A 15269-nucleotide genomic window follows, 5' to 3' on the forward strand; every position below is an offset into this window, starting at 1 on the left:
AACAGACCACATGTATATGTTCATATCATCCCCTTCAAAATCATATCTGAGAAATATCTTTCTATTATCATTACATTCACAATTATTTGGAGAATGATGGAAGTTAGCATTTCCTTGATTGTCTTAAAGGAGAATCCCACCACAGTTTCAAAAAACAACGTATATTTAAAAGAAATGCCTGCAATTGTGGGGAAACACTGTTCTCTGATTCGTTTCCGTTCAGAAGCTCTGCGTCTTTTAAGGTGGAACAGTGAGTGTGAAGGAAAAACAACTGCTGTTTGTATGTGTCTGATGTTTAAACTGTCTGTAAGACTTTATTCATTCATTCATTCATTCATTCATTCATTATCTGTAACCCTTATCCAGTTCAGCGTCGCGGTGGGTACAGAGCCTACCTGGAATCACGGGGCGCAAGGCGGGAATACACCCTGGAGGGGGCGCCAGTCCTTCACAGGGCAACACACACACTCACAGACACACTCACACCTACGGACACTTTTGAGTCGCCAATCCACCTACCAACATGTGTTTTTGGACTGTGGGAGGAAACCGGAGCACCCGGAGGAAACCCACACAGACACAGGGAGAACACACCAACTCCTCACAGACAGTCACCCGGAGGAAACCCATGCAGACACAGGGAGAACACACCAACTCCTCACAGATAGTCACCCGGAGCGGGAATTGAACCCACAACCTCCAGGTCCCTGGAGCTGTGTGACTGCGACACTAGCTGCTGCACCACCGTGCCGCCCAGACTTTATTCAATCTGTAGCAAAAATAAATCTATATTAACCAGCTATGGAGCAGGAATAAAACAATATCCTCATCTTGGTTCATGCTTTTCAACTGTCAACCGGTCTTTGTAAAGACATTAAACAAGTTTCAATCACGAAAACAGACCGGAGAGCAGCAAACGGTGTGGAAACAGGCTCAGAATTTATCGCGAACGTTGTCTTTAAATGGTTAATTTTGAAACCAGAGTCATTCAGAATGGTTTGTTGAAAAATGCCGTGTCCTAGTGCAGCTATTGGAACTGTTCACTGTGGTGGTGATAGGAACCAGACGTCTGAAGCCTTTAATGCCTTTAAATGCTACTTTACAATAAAAAGTTATTAAATGATGTTGCTACAAATATGTTGTCTGAGTGACCTACGCCTGACAAACTGTGGTAGGATTGTTTTGAAGCAGGATTGTGGTCTTAAAAAACAAAAAAATCATTCAGATTTACCTTTGATAGTAAACAAAATGGCTACAACTGTTGTACACGTTGCAACCACAAGGTCCTCACCACTGTCAAAAAGCCTGGGTCCTAAGTTTCTCCAAAGGTAATCATTTTACAACAAACTCCTAAAGAATTGCTTATACTTCAGCTAATAAACAGTGCAGAGATTTAGAAAAAAATCGGTGGAATTCTCCTTTAAGAAGTGAAAAAGAGCAAGTTTTAGAGCACGGGCAAAAACAAATCATTTCTACTGGTAAAGCAACTTTCTTTTTGGCTAAACTTCTTAGGATTAAGTTAAAAATATAGAATGTTAAGACTATTTAGGGCATTTATGACCCCACTCCCAAAAACAAAACCAAACAACCACACCGAAAGGCACCCTACTCACCTGCTGTTGATCAAACCCTTACCTTCTAATCATCTGCCTTTTAAACCCTCTCTCCTACCCCGGCGTGGCCCCAATGTGGAAACAACATTCAGTCCTGCATTAGAGAACCTCATCTGAGGTGTGGGAGTGAGGCTAGTGTCTGAAACCCACCTGTAACATTACACTAACGTGTAAAAAAAAAATTCTGGATCCGCTGGGAGGCCTGATTTAGAGAGATGGATTTTGACTGACTGCATATGTTTTACTGGGTGAAGGTTTCAAAGTGTCTTTTCCAGGTTTCCCATTGGCTGGAGCTGCAGGAGCCGTGGTTGTGGCATCTCCTGGGGTTGCTATGGCGATGGACGCGTTGCGTTTGATTGGCTCTTCCGCTGCTCTGGATCGCTCCTCTGGACTGGGCTGCACAGGTGGGGCCTGATCTGCTGTGGGAGGGGCTGTGAGCTCCTGCTGCAGCTTCTGGCTCTGAAGGAGGCGGAGCTGGACGCGGAGCTCCAGGATGGCTTCCTGCTCCTCGTGGATGGCCTGGTTCAGGTGGGTGTTCTTGTTCTGTAGAGAAAAGTTGCAAAAACAGTTGCTTTAAAAACTGCATAGTTTGTACGGCAGCTGGCCTTAAAGGAGCGATATGTCATTTTTGATGGCCATAAAACAGCAAACGGTATTTATGAAAGATATTATTTTCACACCAGGGATTTCTTGGTAGTCCATGAAAAAAACAGTGTATGCTGCAAAAGCTGGGTCTACCACATGAGGGCAGCCAAGTTCAAAGTAGATTTACAACGTGAAGATCAGTCACTGGAGGAAATACTTCCCCCTCCTTAGTTCCTTCCCTCTCACCTCCAGCTCTTCATTCTGTTTCTGCAGATCCTCCAGGATCATCTGCAGTTCCTCCTCATCCTCACTCTCGCTCTCGCTGTCGGAGGAGTACTCCTCCGTCTCACTGCGACCCTGCTGTCGGCTGTGAGAGAGAGAGAGAGAGAGAATTGCCTGGTTAGGTGTGTGACAAAACTATTGTGGAGATATTATCACATTTCCACAGGAAATACCTTGGTTGGGAACATGCTGTTCACAGCAACATTCTGCCTGAGTAATGTGTAATGTTAACACCTGGCTGCTTATATTTCAACCACAAAAATCAAAAAATATGTGGCCACAGCTTTCAGCCTTGAGTGTGTGGTGCACACAAAGGACTGTTTTTTTGACTTGGACTTAGTCTTGGAAATTCTAAAATACCCCTATCAAAGTGTTTAAATATCACATCAGGACTATTCTGTGTGCTTTTTTCCATACAACCTTCCGAGGCACTTTTTGTGCCCCTGAGCAAGGCACTGAACCCCCAAACGCTCCCCGGGTGCCAGTTCAGTTCAATTCATTCATTATCTGTAACCCTTATCCAGTTCAGGGTCGCGGGGGTCCAGAGCCTACCTGGAATCATTGGGCGCAAGGCGGGAATACACCCTGGAGGGGGCGCCAGTCCTTCACAGGGTAACACAGACACACACATTCACTCACACACTCACACCTACGGACACATTTGAGTCGCCAATCCACCTACCAACGTGTGTTTTTGGACTGTGGGAGGAAACCGGAGCACCCAGAGGAAACCCACGCAGACACAGAGAGAACACACCACACTCCTCACAGACAGTCACTCGGAGGAAACCCACGCAGACACAGGGAGAACACACCACACTCCTCACAGACAGTCACCCGGAGTGGGAATCGAACCCACAACCTCCAGGCCCCTTGAGCTGTGTGACTGCGACACTAACCTGCTGCGCCACCGTGCCGCCCTCAAACCTCACCTTTACATTGTCTTAAATGTACAAAAATACATTTTGAACTAAGTATTCTAAGTATTTGAATTGTTGTGGAAAATTAACACACGCAGACATCACAAATGGACATCAGAGGAAAAAATAAAATAAGGGGAAATGTAGGGTATGGGCCTTTTAAATGGACCATTTTCAGGGGGCCCTTAAGAGGATAAATATAATCAAGAAGGTTAAATCATAATGACTGCAGGTTCTCTTGGCCATGGAAACAAAAATGAGGTGTCCTCTGACCTCTGTATGTCTGCGATCTCAGCGCGCAGACGTTCAATCTCCTCCTTCTCTGTGGCAATTTGTCTGCGCAGTACCTGCTCCAGTGAGATCAGCTCCTCCTGCTCTGTCAAGATCTCATTCTCCTGAAGGGGGCACCAAAGAGAGACATTTTTTTATTCAGCACTTTTTCATATTGAATTTTTCACAACTACAGCACTTTAATGAAGACATACCACACCAGCTGATATTGGGGATTGGTGATGGCAATAAATTATATATATATATATATATATATTTATGTGAATGGTTATCCCTTTATATATGTTCACAAACTGTTCATATAAACAGAAAACAAAACCTCCAGAATGCGGCACATCAGTCTCACCTGAGCCAGGAGGATGTTAAGCACCTCCTCTTCATTCTCAGACATCTCCTCTTTTGACACATCCTCTTTAGACAGACTGGCGATCTCTTGTGCAATCTTACTCTCACACTCCTGCAGGTCAGACCACAAAGAGACAGACACATTCAAAAACACGGAACAGGAGAAATAGTGTCTCAGATTGAAGCAATACCATTTGGAGGTTCGAGTTCCTCTCCGGGTGACTGTCTGTGAGGAGTTTTGTGTGTTCTCCCTGTGTCTGCGTGGGTTTCCTCCGGGTGACTGTCTGTGAGGAGTGTGGTGTGTTCTCCCTGTGTTTGTGTGGGTTTCCTCCGGGTGACTGTCTGTGAGGAGTGTGGTGTGTTCTCCCTGTGTCTGTGTGGGTTTCCTCCGGGTGACTGTCTGTGAGGAGTGTGGTGTGTTCTCCCTGTGTCTGTGTGGGTTTCTTCTGGGTGCTCCGGTTTCCTCCCACAGTCCAAAAACACACGTTGGTAGGTGGATTGGCGTCTAAAAAGCGTCCCTAGATGTGAGTGTGTGAGCGAATGTGTGAGTGTCTGTCACACTGTGAAGGACTGGCGCCCTCTCCAGGGTGTGTTCCCACCTTGCACCCAGTGATTCAGAGTAGGCTCCGGACCCCGCGACCTTGAACTAATTAAGGTTAGGCTACATTTCCACGGCAGCAAAAAATGACTTGAATCTTATTACTCATATGTGACACAGATTTCTTTTGTCTGGCACTGTGTCCGTCGCTAATAGAAACGTATGGAGTCAGACTGCAGCAAGGGCATTCCTATGGAGTGGAAAGTGAGTAGAAACTCTTACCTGTCTCTTGGCCTCGCGGAGTTTTCGTTTTAGAGCGGTGAGAATGCGCTGCACCTCCCACAGACGCTCCTCTTTAGACAGGTCCTTGATACCAGCCTGCAGGTCTCTGTGGAGGCAGTTCAGCAGGAATTCCTACACAGACAGACATGCATATATACACACACACACTTTTACAATGAATTAAATATTGTGCAACACTTTTTACACTGTATCCCTTTAATTAATAATTCAGCTGCTTTAAGTGCACCCTAACGCTAAGGTTAACAGGCCCAATGTCAGGAGTTGACTAGAGGAGTGTAAATCCCTACTAGAAGAGTGGAGGGACAAATGTCCCATTGATACCCTTGCTTTAAAAAGAAGAGAGTTGGGTAACAAATGTGTACAGTACTTTCCTAGCACTTCCTCAATGTGGGCTAAGGGGCTTAATGACATTGAACTGTGCTGTAGAGTCACTCTGAATGGTTTCTGTTATCCCTCTACTCACTGTACACCTGATAAACAATCAACACACTGCCTTATTTGAATATCTTACTTTTCATCAGATAATTTGTATTTTTCTCTAACCAAAGCCCCAGGACTTCCTTATCCTGACATGCAAATGAGGTGATTTAAAAATAAACTACACTTCTCTTTCCTGGTGTGGCCAATGTTTTCACACTAAACACTCCAGTGAGTTCCATGTGTACGGTGTAAATGCTAAGTTTCTTATTTCTTACAGCATTGAAAGAAGCCTCTAGAAAGGTTACACGTAGTTACATGTAAGTTACAGCACCTGTCGCCGGATCTCTTCTTTAATGCTCTCCTGGGTCTCAGGAAGGGCCGGCATGGTGGCCATGTTGGACCAGCGCAGGGGACGCACCACTGGCTTCAGGATCACATCACCAAACAGCTCCCGAACATGAGTGAAGAACACGTAAAGTACCCGGTTCCCTATCTGCACACAGAAGGGAATAATAATAATAATAATAATATTAATAATAATAATAACAACAACAACCTTTTCACTGCATTGGCACAACACACAAACTTTGTGATTTTGCTCTGCTCCTGTTGCCAAGGGTGGAGACAAGAAGTTCCTGCTTTCTTAGCCTAGAGTACTGAGCCTAAGCTGCAAAAACAAGAATGAAAAAAGAGAACTGAGCTAAAATGACTAAAAACCAGAGTTTCTGCCCGTGTTTGTGTGAACAATGGCTCATTAACATTTAAAGGAATAATGGTCGTTCTGAACGTTTTGTGTGAAAACGCTGCTGTGTTGGTTGATCGTTGTGTTGTTTTGACCATAGCATGTCATGGACATTTCATTAAGACCCTAGAACTGTGTTCACTTGTGGAAAAGGAGTAGAATATGTCCCTTTAAAGGGAACATCTGCTACAATTGTGGGGGAATTCAGCTCTAAGCTCCACAGGAATAGAGCAATATCCTCATTTTGGTTCATGCTTTTCAATGTTTGGAATTCTCTCCACTGTCTAAAAATACTCCAGATGCTTCTGCCATGAGCAGAGAGAAAAAAAGCCTAGCATACCGGACTGAGACACTTTGTTTTTTCATTCTATTACGAACTACGACATTAGTCTAGTATGAGATGGTGTCCTACCTGCACGGTGGGGTTAAGGACGATGGAGATGTTCTGGATGTTCATCTTGGTGTCAGCCTCACGGGCGATCACATGGTCCATATGGGTGATGAGCCAGGCCAAGAGCAGCCTGCTGCCGGACGGTACCTCACTGAGCAGCCGCTGAAATTCCTGAAGCTTCTCAGCCTCGCTGGGCCGGCTGCACGCCTCCTCAAAGCGTGGAGACAGCTCGCGACCGAGCAGGTTATCAGGCAGCTCCCGCAGGTACTGCTTCAGCAAACTGGCCACTGTGTGAGGGTCATACTCCTCCAGACAAGGACACTCCTCGCGATCGTACGCCGCCTTCAGCTCGTCCACCTTAGACTTCATTCCTGCGGAGAGAGAAAGGAGGGGAGTCGAGAAGTTACCTGGTTACCTCTAGACAAATGACATTCTGTTCATTTAGTGGTAAATCAGTCATCTATATTCATTCATACAAAGGTAAAATGACTAATTTTGCAGGAGATATTTCTAAGAAGGTTACATAGAAGTTAGTTTACGTACATAAGGAATATTCCAAAAAATGTTTTATTTTCACTCAAATAAAAGCTTAACACAGAATAAACAAAACAAGCCTCATAAGTTGGGAAACCACAAAAATTGACAGAGCTTAAAGTTTTTGTCTGACAGAAAAGAGAAATTCAATCTCTACTCTTTGTTAAGATCTGTACTCCCAGAGCCCAGTCATCAACATCATCGAATGTGTTTGGGAATGCTTGGATTGTAAAAAAAGAAAACGTAACTTTCATTCATTATCTGTAACCCTTATTCAATTCAGGGTCACGGGGGGTCCAGAGCCTACCTGGAATCATTGGGCGCAAGGCGGGAATACACCCTGGAGGGGGCACCAGTCCTTCACTTGTGTTTTTGGACTGTCTTTGCACCACACTCCTCACAGACAGTCACCCGGAGGAAACCCACGCAGACACAGGGAGAACACACCAACTCCTCACAGACAGTCACCCTGAGGAAACCCACGCGGACACAGGGAGAACACACCAACTCCTCACAGACAGTCACCCGGAGGAAACCCACGCGGACACGGGGAGAACACACCACACTCCTCACAGACAGTCACCCGGAGGAAACCCACGCAGACACAGGGAGAACACACCAACTCCTCACAGACAGTCACCCTGAGGAAACCCACGCGGACACGGGGAGAACACACCACACTCCTCACAGACAGTCACCCGGAGGAAACCCACGCGGACACGGGGAGAACACACCACACTCCTCACAGACAGTCACCCGGAGGAAACCCACGCAGACACGGGGAGAACACACCACACTCCTCACAGACAGTCACCAGGAGGAAACCCACGCGGACACGGGGAGAACACACCACACTCCTCACAGACAGTCACCCGGAGGAAACCCAAGCGGCCACAGGGAGAACACACCACACTCCTCACAGACAGTCATCCGGGGGAAACCCAAGCGGCCACAGGGAGAACACACCACACTCCTCACAGACAGTCACAGTAACTTATTTATTTATTTCTAAAAACCTTTTTTTTTTTAGACGGTAGCCCCCTAGTACAAAGTCTGGGTAATAACCAAGGGAGCCCAAGTGTGAATAGAGCAGGCTATTGTCCGGACAGTTCACAGTGAATTCATGCTGTGAATATGATGCTACACAGGTGCCACCCCATGCCTAAACCAAGCGGAACATTTCCTTTGACGGAATTTGACGGACACAGAATATTTCTGGCTGTATGCTCCAAGTGATTCTTTGGACGTACTTTTGCAGTTCATACGGGAAAATGGCTGAAGACTGAACTTGGAAGGCATGGAAAAACAGCCCTGAAAATTACCTTATTATTCCCATGCCCTTGTTTCCACATTCTCTGCAGTAGTTGTTATATCTCATCTCATCTTGTGAAACCAAATTTCATACTGTTAAAAAAAAAAGAGGTATTAACAGAGTCCTACCTGAGACACGGTAGATTCCTTCACACTTCATCCCATAGCTCTCAATGTAGTCCACACATTCACGGAAAACAGCCGGCAGTGGGATTCCATCGTACAGCGATGTCCTCCTGACTGCTTCACCCAATGGTGCTCCAAATATCGGCCTGATGGTGGCTGGCGCCTCCACAGGGACAGGCTCCGGCTCCGTTGTGCTGGGCTTCTTCTTCTTCTTTTTCTCCTTCCACTGCTTGACCACATCTGCTGCGGTCAGGTCCTTGGACTTCTTGTCCTTCGCCTTCTCCTCTTTGGGCACTTTCTCCTTCACTTTGAAGTCCTTCTCCTTCTTCTTGGAGAAGCTGGGCTTCTTGAAGACGTGGATGCCTTTGGAGCGCTTCATCTTGGACGGGCTCTCCGCCTCGTCGGCCGAACTGTCCTCCTGGAAGGCAGCGTAGCCCTCAGCTATGGACAAAAACAAGAGAAGATAGAAGATAAGAAGGGTTAGAACTCACCTCTGCCTCCTCAGAGCTAAAACTAAAGGAAAAGCATTCAAGAGGAGCAGATAACTGCATCCCACCCGCTCTCTTCTAGCCAATCTACCTCAAGGTTAGGCAAGACTAAAAAAAACAGGAGATAAAGCACGGTCTGAACATAACTCAAAAGAGGTCAGCTTACAATTTAGCACTATTCCCTGAGCAGCTATTGTACCAGCTCCTTTTTTAGCTCTCCATCTTTAGTGACGTGACACCTACTTTGCGGACTGTGCTCTCACTAACTGAGCTCATAACAGCAATCAGCAGCTCAAAATCAGCCAGTGATCATAAGCACAGCTTCCAATGGGAGCTCTGTGGAAAACCCTAAAGCAGAGATGTTGTTTTGCCACTATGGCACACCTACAGAGGACGAGACGGGCAGGGTGTGTCCTCAAACTGTCCATCACTTCCTGCTTGCCCGCCATAGGTCAGCTAAATATAGCAGTTGGGTGGAATATGGGCTCTCTCTCTCACAGCTAAAATCTGACACAGTTGGCCAGGACGCAGAGTATGATACTAAACTAATGTCCTTATTTGGTTAACCTTATTTCTCTATCTTAGCTCATAGAAACAAACTTCTAATCAATAACAGGACTGCATTTGCAAGCAGAAGAGATATTTTAGAATGTGCATTTAATGAAGAGATGCTGTTGTGCCTACTGTGACAGTCTTTAAATACACAGTTTAAAAATATGGATGAAGCTCATTTAGTGTCAGATTTGATTAAGACGTAAATACAGTTGGAGTTATAAAGGTTTTAGGAGTTGACAACAGCAGCAACTTGCTGAGCCTTAAAACAACGAATATGGAATAATAAGCATGTTTCTTGTTTGTTCTGTGGCTTTTATGTTGTTTATATCGATATCGGAATTATATCATAATCGACTGAAATTCGGACATATATCGTGATAGACATTTTCACAAACACCAACAATGACAATGCCATCTTTAAATCGTCTGTAACCAAAACTCAGACATACAGGGGTTGGACAATGAAAGTGAAACACCTGGTTTTAGACCACAGTAATTTATTAGTACGGTGTAGGGCCTCATTTTGCGGCCGATACAGCGTCAGTTCGTCTTGGGAATGACATATACAAGTCCTGCACAGTGGTCAGAGGGATTTGAAGCCATTCTTCTTGCAGGATAGTGGCCAGGTCTCTACGTGATGCTGGTGGAGGAAAACGTTTCCTGACTCGCTCCTCCAAAACACCCCAAAGTGGCTCAATAATATTTAGATCTGGTGACTGTGCAGGCCATGGGAGATGTTCAACTTCACTTTCATGTTCATCAAACCAATCTTTCACCAGTCCTGCTGTGTGTATTGGTGCATTGTCGTCCTGATACACGACACCGCCTTCAGGACACAATGTTTGAACCATTCGATACACATGGTCCTCCAGAATGTTTCGGTAGTCCTTGGCAGTGACGTGTCCATCTAGCACAAGTATTGGGCCAAGGGAATGCCATGATACGGCAGCCCAAACCATCACTGATCCACCCCCATGCTTCACTCTGGGCATGCAACAGTCTGGTGGTACGCTCGTCTGGGGCTTCTCCACACCGTAACTCTCCCGGATGTGGGGAAAACAGTAAAGGTGGACTCATCAGAGAACAATACATGTTTCACATTGTCCACAGCCCAAGATTTGCGTTCATTGCACCATTGAAACCGACGTTTGGCATTGGCATGAGTGACCAAAGGTTTGGCTACAGCAGCCCGGCCGTGTGTATTGACCCCTTGGAGCTCCGGACGGTTAGCACCCGAACATCCCTTTCAGACAGCTTCCTTTTGCGTCCACAGTTAATCCTGTTGGATGTATTTCCTCCTTCTTGGTGGTCTGCTAACAGTACCCTGGATACCGTGGCTCTTGATACATCACAAAGACTCGCTGTCTTGGTCACAGATGCGCCAGCAAGACGTGCACCAACAATTTGTCCGTTTTTGAACTCTGGTATGTCACCCATAATGTTGTGTGCATTACAATATTTTGAGAAAACTGTGCTCTTACCCTCTGCTAATTAACCCTTCACACTCTGCTCTTACTGGTGCAATGTGCAGTTAATGAAGATTGGCCACCAGGCTGCTCCAATTCAGCCCTGAATCCTCCCACACTACAATGACAGGTGTTTCAGTTTCATTGTCTAACCCCTTTATATGTACACTTATAGCAGCATTAGTTGCTCTGCCAGAGGCTGTTTCATAATGGCAAGAATATGAAGAACAGACTTGAGTGCAAACAAAAAGTGGGTGTAGCTTAAACCAGAAATTTTTAATCTATAATTTTATGAGTTTATGATTTGTAAGAGATATGACTGAAATTTACTGTATATTTATTGACTGCAAAAACTAACAACAACATTGTGTTTACAGAATGTAATTCAGCCAATCAGCTGTCAAGATTTAAGGTATCTCCTCCCGTACCTACAAACATAATCACAATACTGATTAAAAGATTAGAATCTGCCATTTGAACCTAACAAGAAAAAGACAAACTCAAATACCCCATACTTTTGTTGCTGCTGATGATAACTGTCTAAGGTTTAACATCAAAGAAGTGAAGAAACGGCGTGTGAATGTGTGGAGCTTACTGCGTTTCTCTTTCTTTTTGAACTTGTTCTTCTTCTTGCTGTGCTCCTTATCATCGTCGGAGGCAGCGTCAGGGGGCTCATGGTGGTGTCCATCGTGTGGGGGTGAGGGTTCTCCAGTGCGGTAAAGGCCAGGGAACTTGGTGGGGCTGATCTCCTCTGAGCTTGGAGTCCGGGGAACGCCTCCAGAGTGCTCAGTTCGCCTCTGCTCCACAGGGCTGCTACTGGGAGGCAGGAAACACTCCGTCATCTCGCTGCTGTGCTCCTATGGTTTGACGCAGACAGCTGCCCAGTTAGTGGTCACACTGTGATGACACGTCACCTCACCATACCACCTAAAGAGATGAATATGAACCACAGGATCATTAAGGTTATAAGATTGTGGTTATAAAATCTGGAATTCATTCATTCATTCATTCTTTATCTGTAACCCTTATCCAGTTCAGGGTCGCGGTGGGTCCAGAGCCTACCTGGAATCATTGGGTGCAAGGCACAGACAAAGGGAGAACACACCACACTCCTCACAGACAGTCACCCGGAGGAAACCCACGCAGACACAGGGAGAACACACCACACTCCTCACAAACAGTCACCCAGAGGAAACCCACACAAACACAGTGAGAACACACCACACTCCTCACAGACAGTCACCCAGAGGAAACCCACGTAGACACAGGGAGAACACACCACACTCCTCACAGACAATCACCCAGAGGAAACCCACACAGACACAGGGAGAACACACCACACTCCTCACAGACAGTCACCCAGAGGAAACCCACATAGACACAGGGAGAACACACCACACTCCTCACAGACAATCACCCAGAGGAAACCCACACAGACACAGGGAGAACACACCACACTCCTCACAGACAGTCACCCAGAGGAAACCCACACAAACACAGTGAGAACACACCACACTCCTCACAGACAGTCACCCGGAGGAAACCCACGCAGACACAGGGAGAACACACCACACTCCTCACAGACAATCACCCGGAGGAAACCCACGCAGACACAGAGAGAACACACCACACTCCTCACAGACAATCACCCAGAGGAAACCCACGCAGACACAGGGAGAACACACCACACTCCTCACAGACAATCACCCGGAGGAAACCCACGCAGACACAGAGAGAACACACCACACTCCTCACAGACAATCACCCAGAGGAAACCCACACAGACACAGGGAGAACACACCACACTCCTCACAGACAGTCACCCAGAGGAAACCCACACAAACACAGTGAGAACACACCACACTCCTCACAGACAATCACCCAGAGGAAACCCACGCAGACACAGGGAGAACACACCACACTCCTCACAGACAATCACCCGGAGGAAACCCACGCAGACACAGAGAGAACACACCACACTCCTCACAGACAATCACCCAGAGGAAACCCACACAGACACAGGGAGAACACACCACACTCCTCACAGACAGTCACCCAGAGGAAACCCACACAAACACAGTGAGAACACACCACACTCCTCACAGACAGTCACCCGGAGGAAACCCACACACACACAGGGAGAACACACCACACTCCTCACAGACAGTCACCCAGAGGAAACCCACACAGACACAGGGAGAAAACACCAACTCCTCACAGTCACCCGGAGCGGGAATCGAACCCACAACCTCCAGGCCTTTATTAATGCCATCAAATTCTTAAAGCAACGTTCCATTATCTAGCCTTGCCGGAGGAGCAGAGGAACAAAAACATGGAACAGACTACTTATTAAAATAATACTCTGTAGAATTTGCTATTTTTGCTTCTGGGCTCCCCTCACTCCCTCCTGATATACCCTCACTGTAGTCATCAATGTGATTAGTTTGTTGAAAACCTTCATGTTGTATGCCAAAGCTGAACGTGTTTCTTGTAGCGTTTAAACACTCCAGGAGCACTGCTGTGTCTGATCCACCTTAACACACCCCACCACCAACCACCACGTCAGTGTCACTACATTGCAACCCCAAAAATACCTGTTATGAGGTGGTCCTGTGGGTTTTTTTCTTTAAATCACTGAGGAAAGAAGTGAAAGAGGCTCCAAAATGCACCTATATTATGGGTAACGAGCTAATAAAACAGAGAATGAAAGCAGATATGTTAATGTTATGTACAAATATGTGCAGTTCCAACAAAATTAATATATTTACTCAATTAGATCAACAATAAAGTCGGTTAGTCTGCTAAATATACGCTGTAATTAATAGCTTAACATGAAGTGTGGATAATACAATTACACCACAATTATTATTAATAACACTTGTATAAACCGGAACGTTATTCCATACACGTCTAAGGTCGTCTGAATGTAATGTCATGTAACTGCTGCAGTATTTAAGGTGGAACGGAGAATTAAAAAAAAAAAAGAAGTAGCCCATTTCAGCTTGCTAACAGTTAGCTAGCTCTGTACGCGTAATTCCGGGGATTACTTCAGCAGGGAAAAGACTACTACTCATCCCCGACCTGGACAGATTGGTGGTTTATTTAAGGGTAATGAAATACCTCATGACAATAGTCCACATTATCATCACACACAGAGTAAAGGACGATATAAACCTACCCGCTCGGCTCTGCTCTCTCCGCTAGTTCCGAGTCTTGTTTACGTGCTCGGCGCCAACGTCACTCTGCGTTAGTTGCGCTGCTGAGGCTTCTGGGAAATGTAGGCAGCGGCGGATATTTAGCCTTGAACACCGGTCTTCTCTCGTTTTCCATTTTACCAGGCGCTCATTGTAGTTCTAAAATTACAGACTGTAGTCCATTGGTTGCTCTGCAGACATTGGTAGCCCCACAGAGCTGGTATTATATGGGGGATCGTTCTCAGCGATCTGACACTAAGGTGGTGGTGTGTTGTGCTGGTACAAATGGATCAGACACAGCAGTGCTGCTGGAGTTATTAAACACCTACATGTTACTGTTTCACTTAGAATATAGTCAGTTGATAAATTACAAGTAGGAGAAACAAATGTAATGTTTTACAAAGAATGTTGTTTTAATGTTATGGCTGGTCTATTAGGATGACCAGAACTGAGATGGTGAAAAAGAGGACACGCCCCTCGCTGTATTCTTAGCTAAACCTATGTGTGCTTTTAAGTCCTTTACACCTTTATTTGCTACACAAAACATGGGAATTTCTTTTTTAATTCATCCGAGAACTTACATTTACGTTTCGGCATAGCTGCTCGAGATGAGGGTGGGTACATGAGCTTTGCCTGACGTAAACAAGGACTACTGACGTGCAGACTGACCAATTAAATGTTTACAGAGAAGGTTATCGACCAATAACGGTAGCGCTACAGTCAGACCGTCCAATCAGAAGATGTTAGGCTACTTCACCACGCCCCCTTTTCACTCAAGCGAACCAATCGGAGTAGGGGAGGGCGGGACTAGTTTGTGAACGAAACTTCTCGAAGTTCTATGTAAGCTCTAGAAAAACAAAATGCCGGACGTTTGTGAAATTCCGCCCGGACATTTTTTAAGTCTAAAAAAGAGGACATGTCCGGGTAAAAGAGGACATCTGGTCACCCTACTATTAGAGTATTTCTATAATAATACTATATACACATCCAGACCTCTAATAATGTAGAGTATTATTTCGATGTTTTAGATATGTGGCTCCTGTTCATCACTGTTAATTACATGGCCAAAAAAAAAGAGCTCAGTCCCATCCCAGTAAACAATTAGCCGTTGATTCAACGTTGAAATAACGTAATGACTGCCGTCTAATCAACGTTCTCTTAAGGT

The 15269-nt window shown here is 45.6% G+C and overlaps 1 protein-coding gene across 1 annotated transcript; it reads right to left on the bottom strand.

Annotated features, from left to right (window-relative positions):
• Nucleotides 1–1736: 1736 nt before the first annotated feature.
• On the bottom strand, nucleotides 1737–14161 carry LOC136675930 (ralA-binding protein 1-like). The gene is made up of 11 exons (XM_066652746.1): nucleotides 14089–14161; nucleotides 13505–13598; nucleotides 11506–11837; nucleotides 8405–8842; nucleotides 6452–6801; nucleotides 5629–5790; nucleotides 4857–4988; nucleotides 4038–4148; nucleotides 3674–3795; nucleotides 2445–2565; nucleotides 1737–2156 (listed from the first exon to the last, which is right to left on the bottom strand). The coding sequence occupies exons 3-11, from the start codon at nucleotides 11750–11752 to the stop codon at nucleotides 1821–1823; spliced, it is 2019 nt and encodes a 672-aa protein (XP_066508843.1). The 5' UTR covers nucleotides 11753–11837; nucleotides 13505–13598; nucleotides 14089–14161; the 3' UTR covers nucleotides 1737–1820.
• Between the last annotated feature and the right edge of the window lie 1108 nt (nucleotides 14162–15269).

The sequence above is a fragment of the Hoplias malabaricus genome, chromosome X1, assembly GCF_029633855.1.
Source record: "Hoplias malabaricus isolate fHopMal1 chromosome X1, fHopMal1.hap1, whole genome shotgun sequence".
Taxonomy (NCBI): domain Eukaryota; kingdom Metazoa; phylum Chordata; class Actinopteri; order Characiformes; family Erythrinidae; genus Hoplias; species Hoplias malabaricus.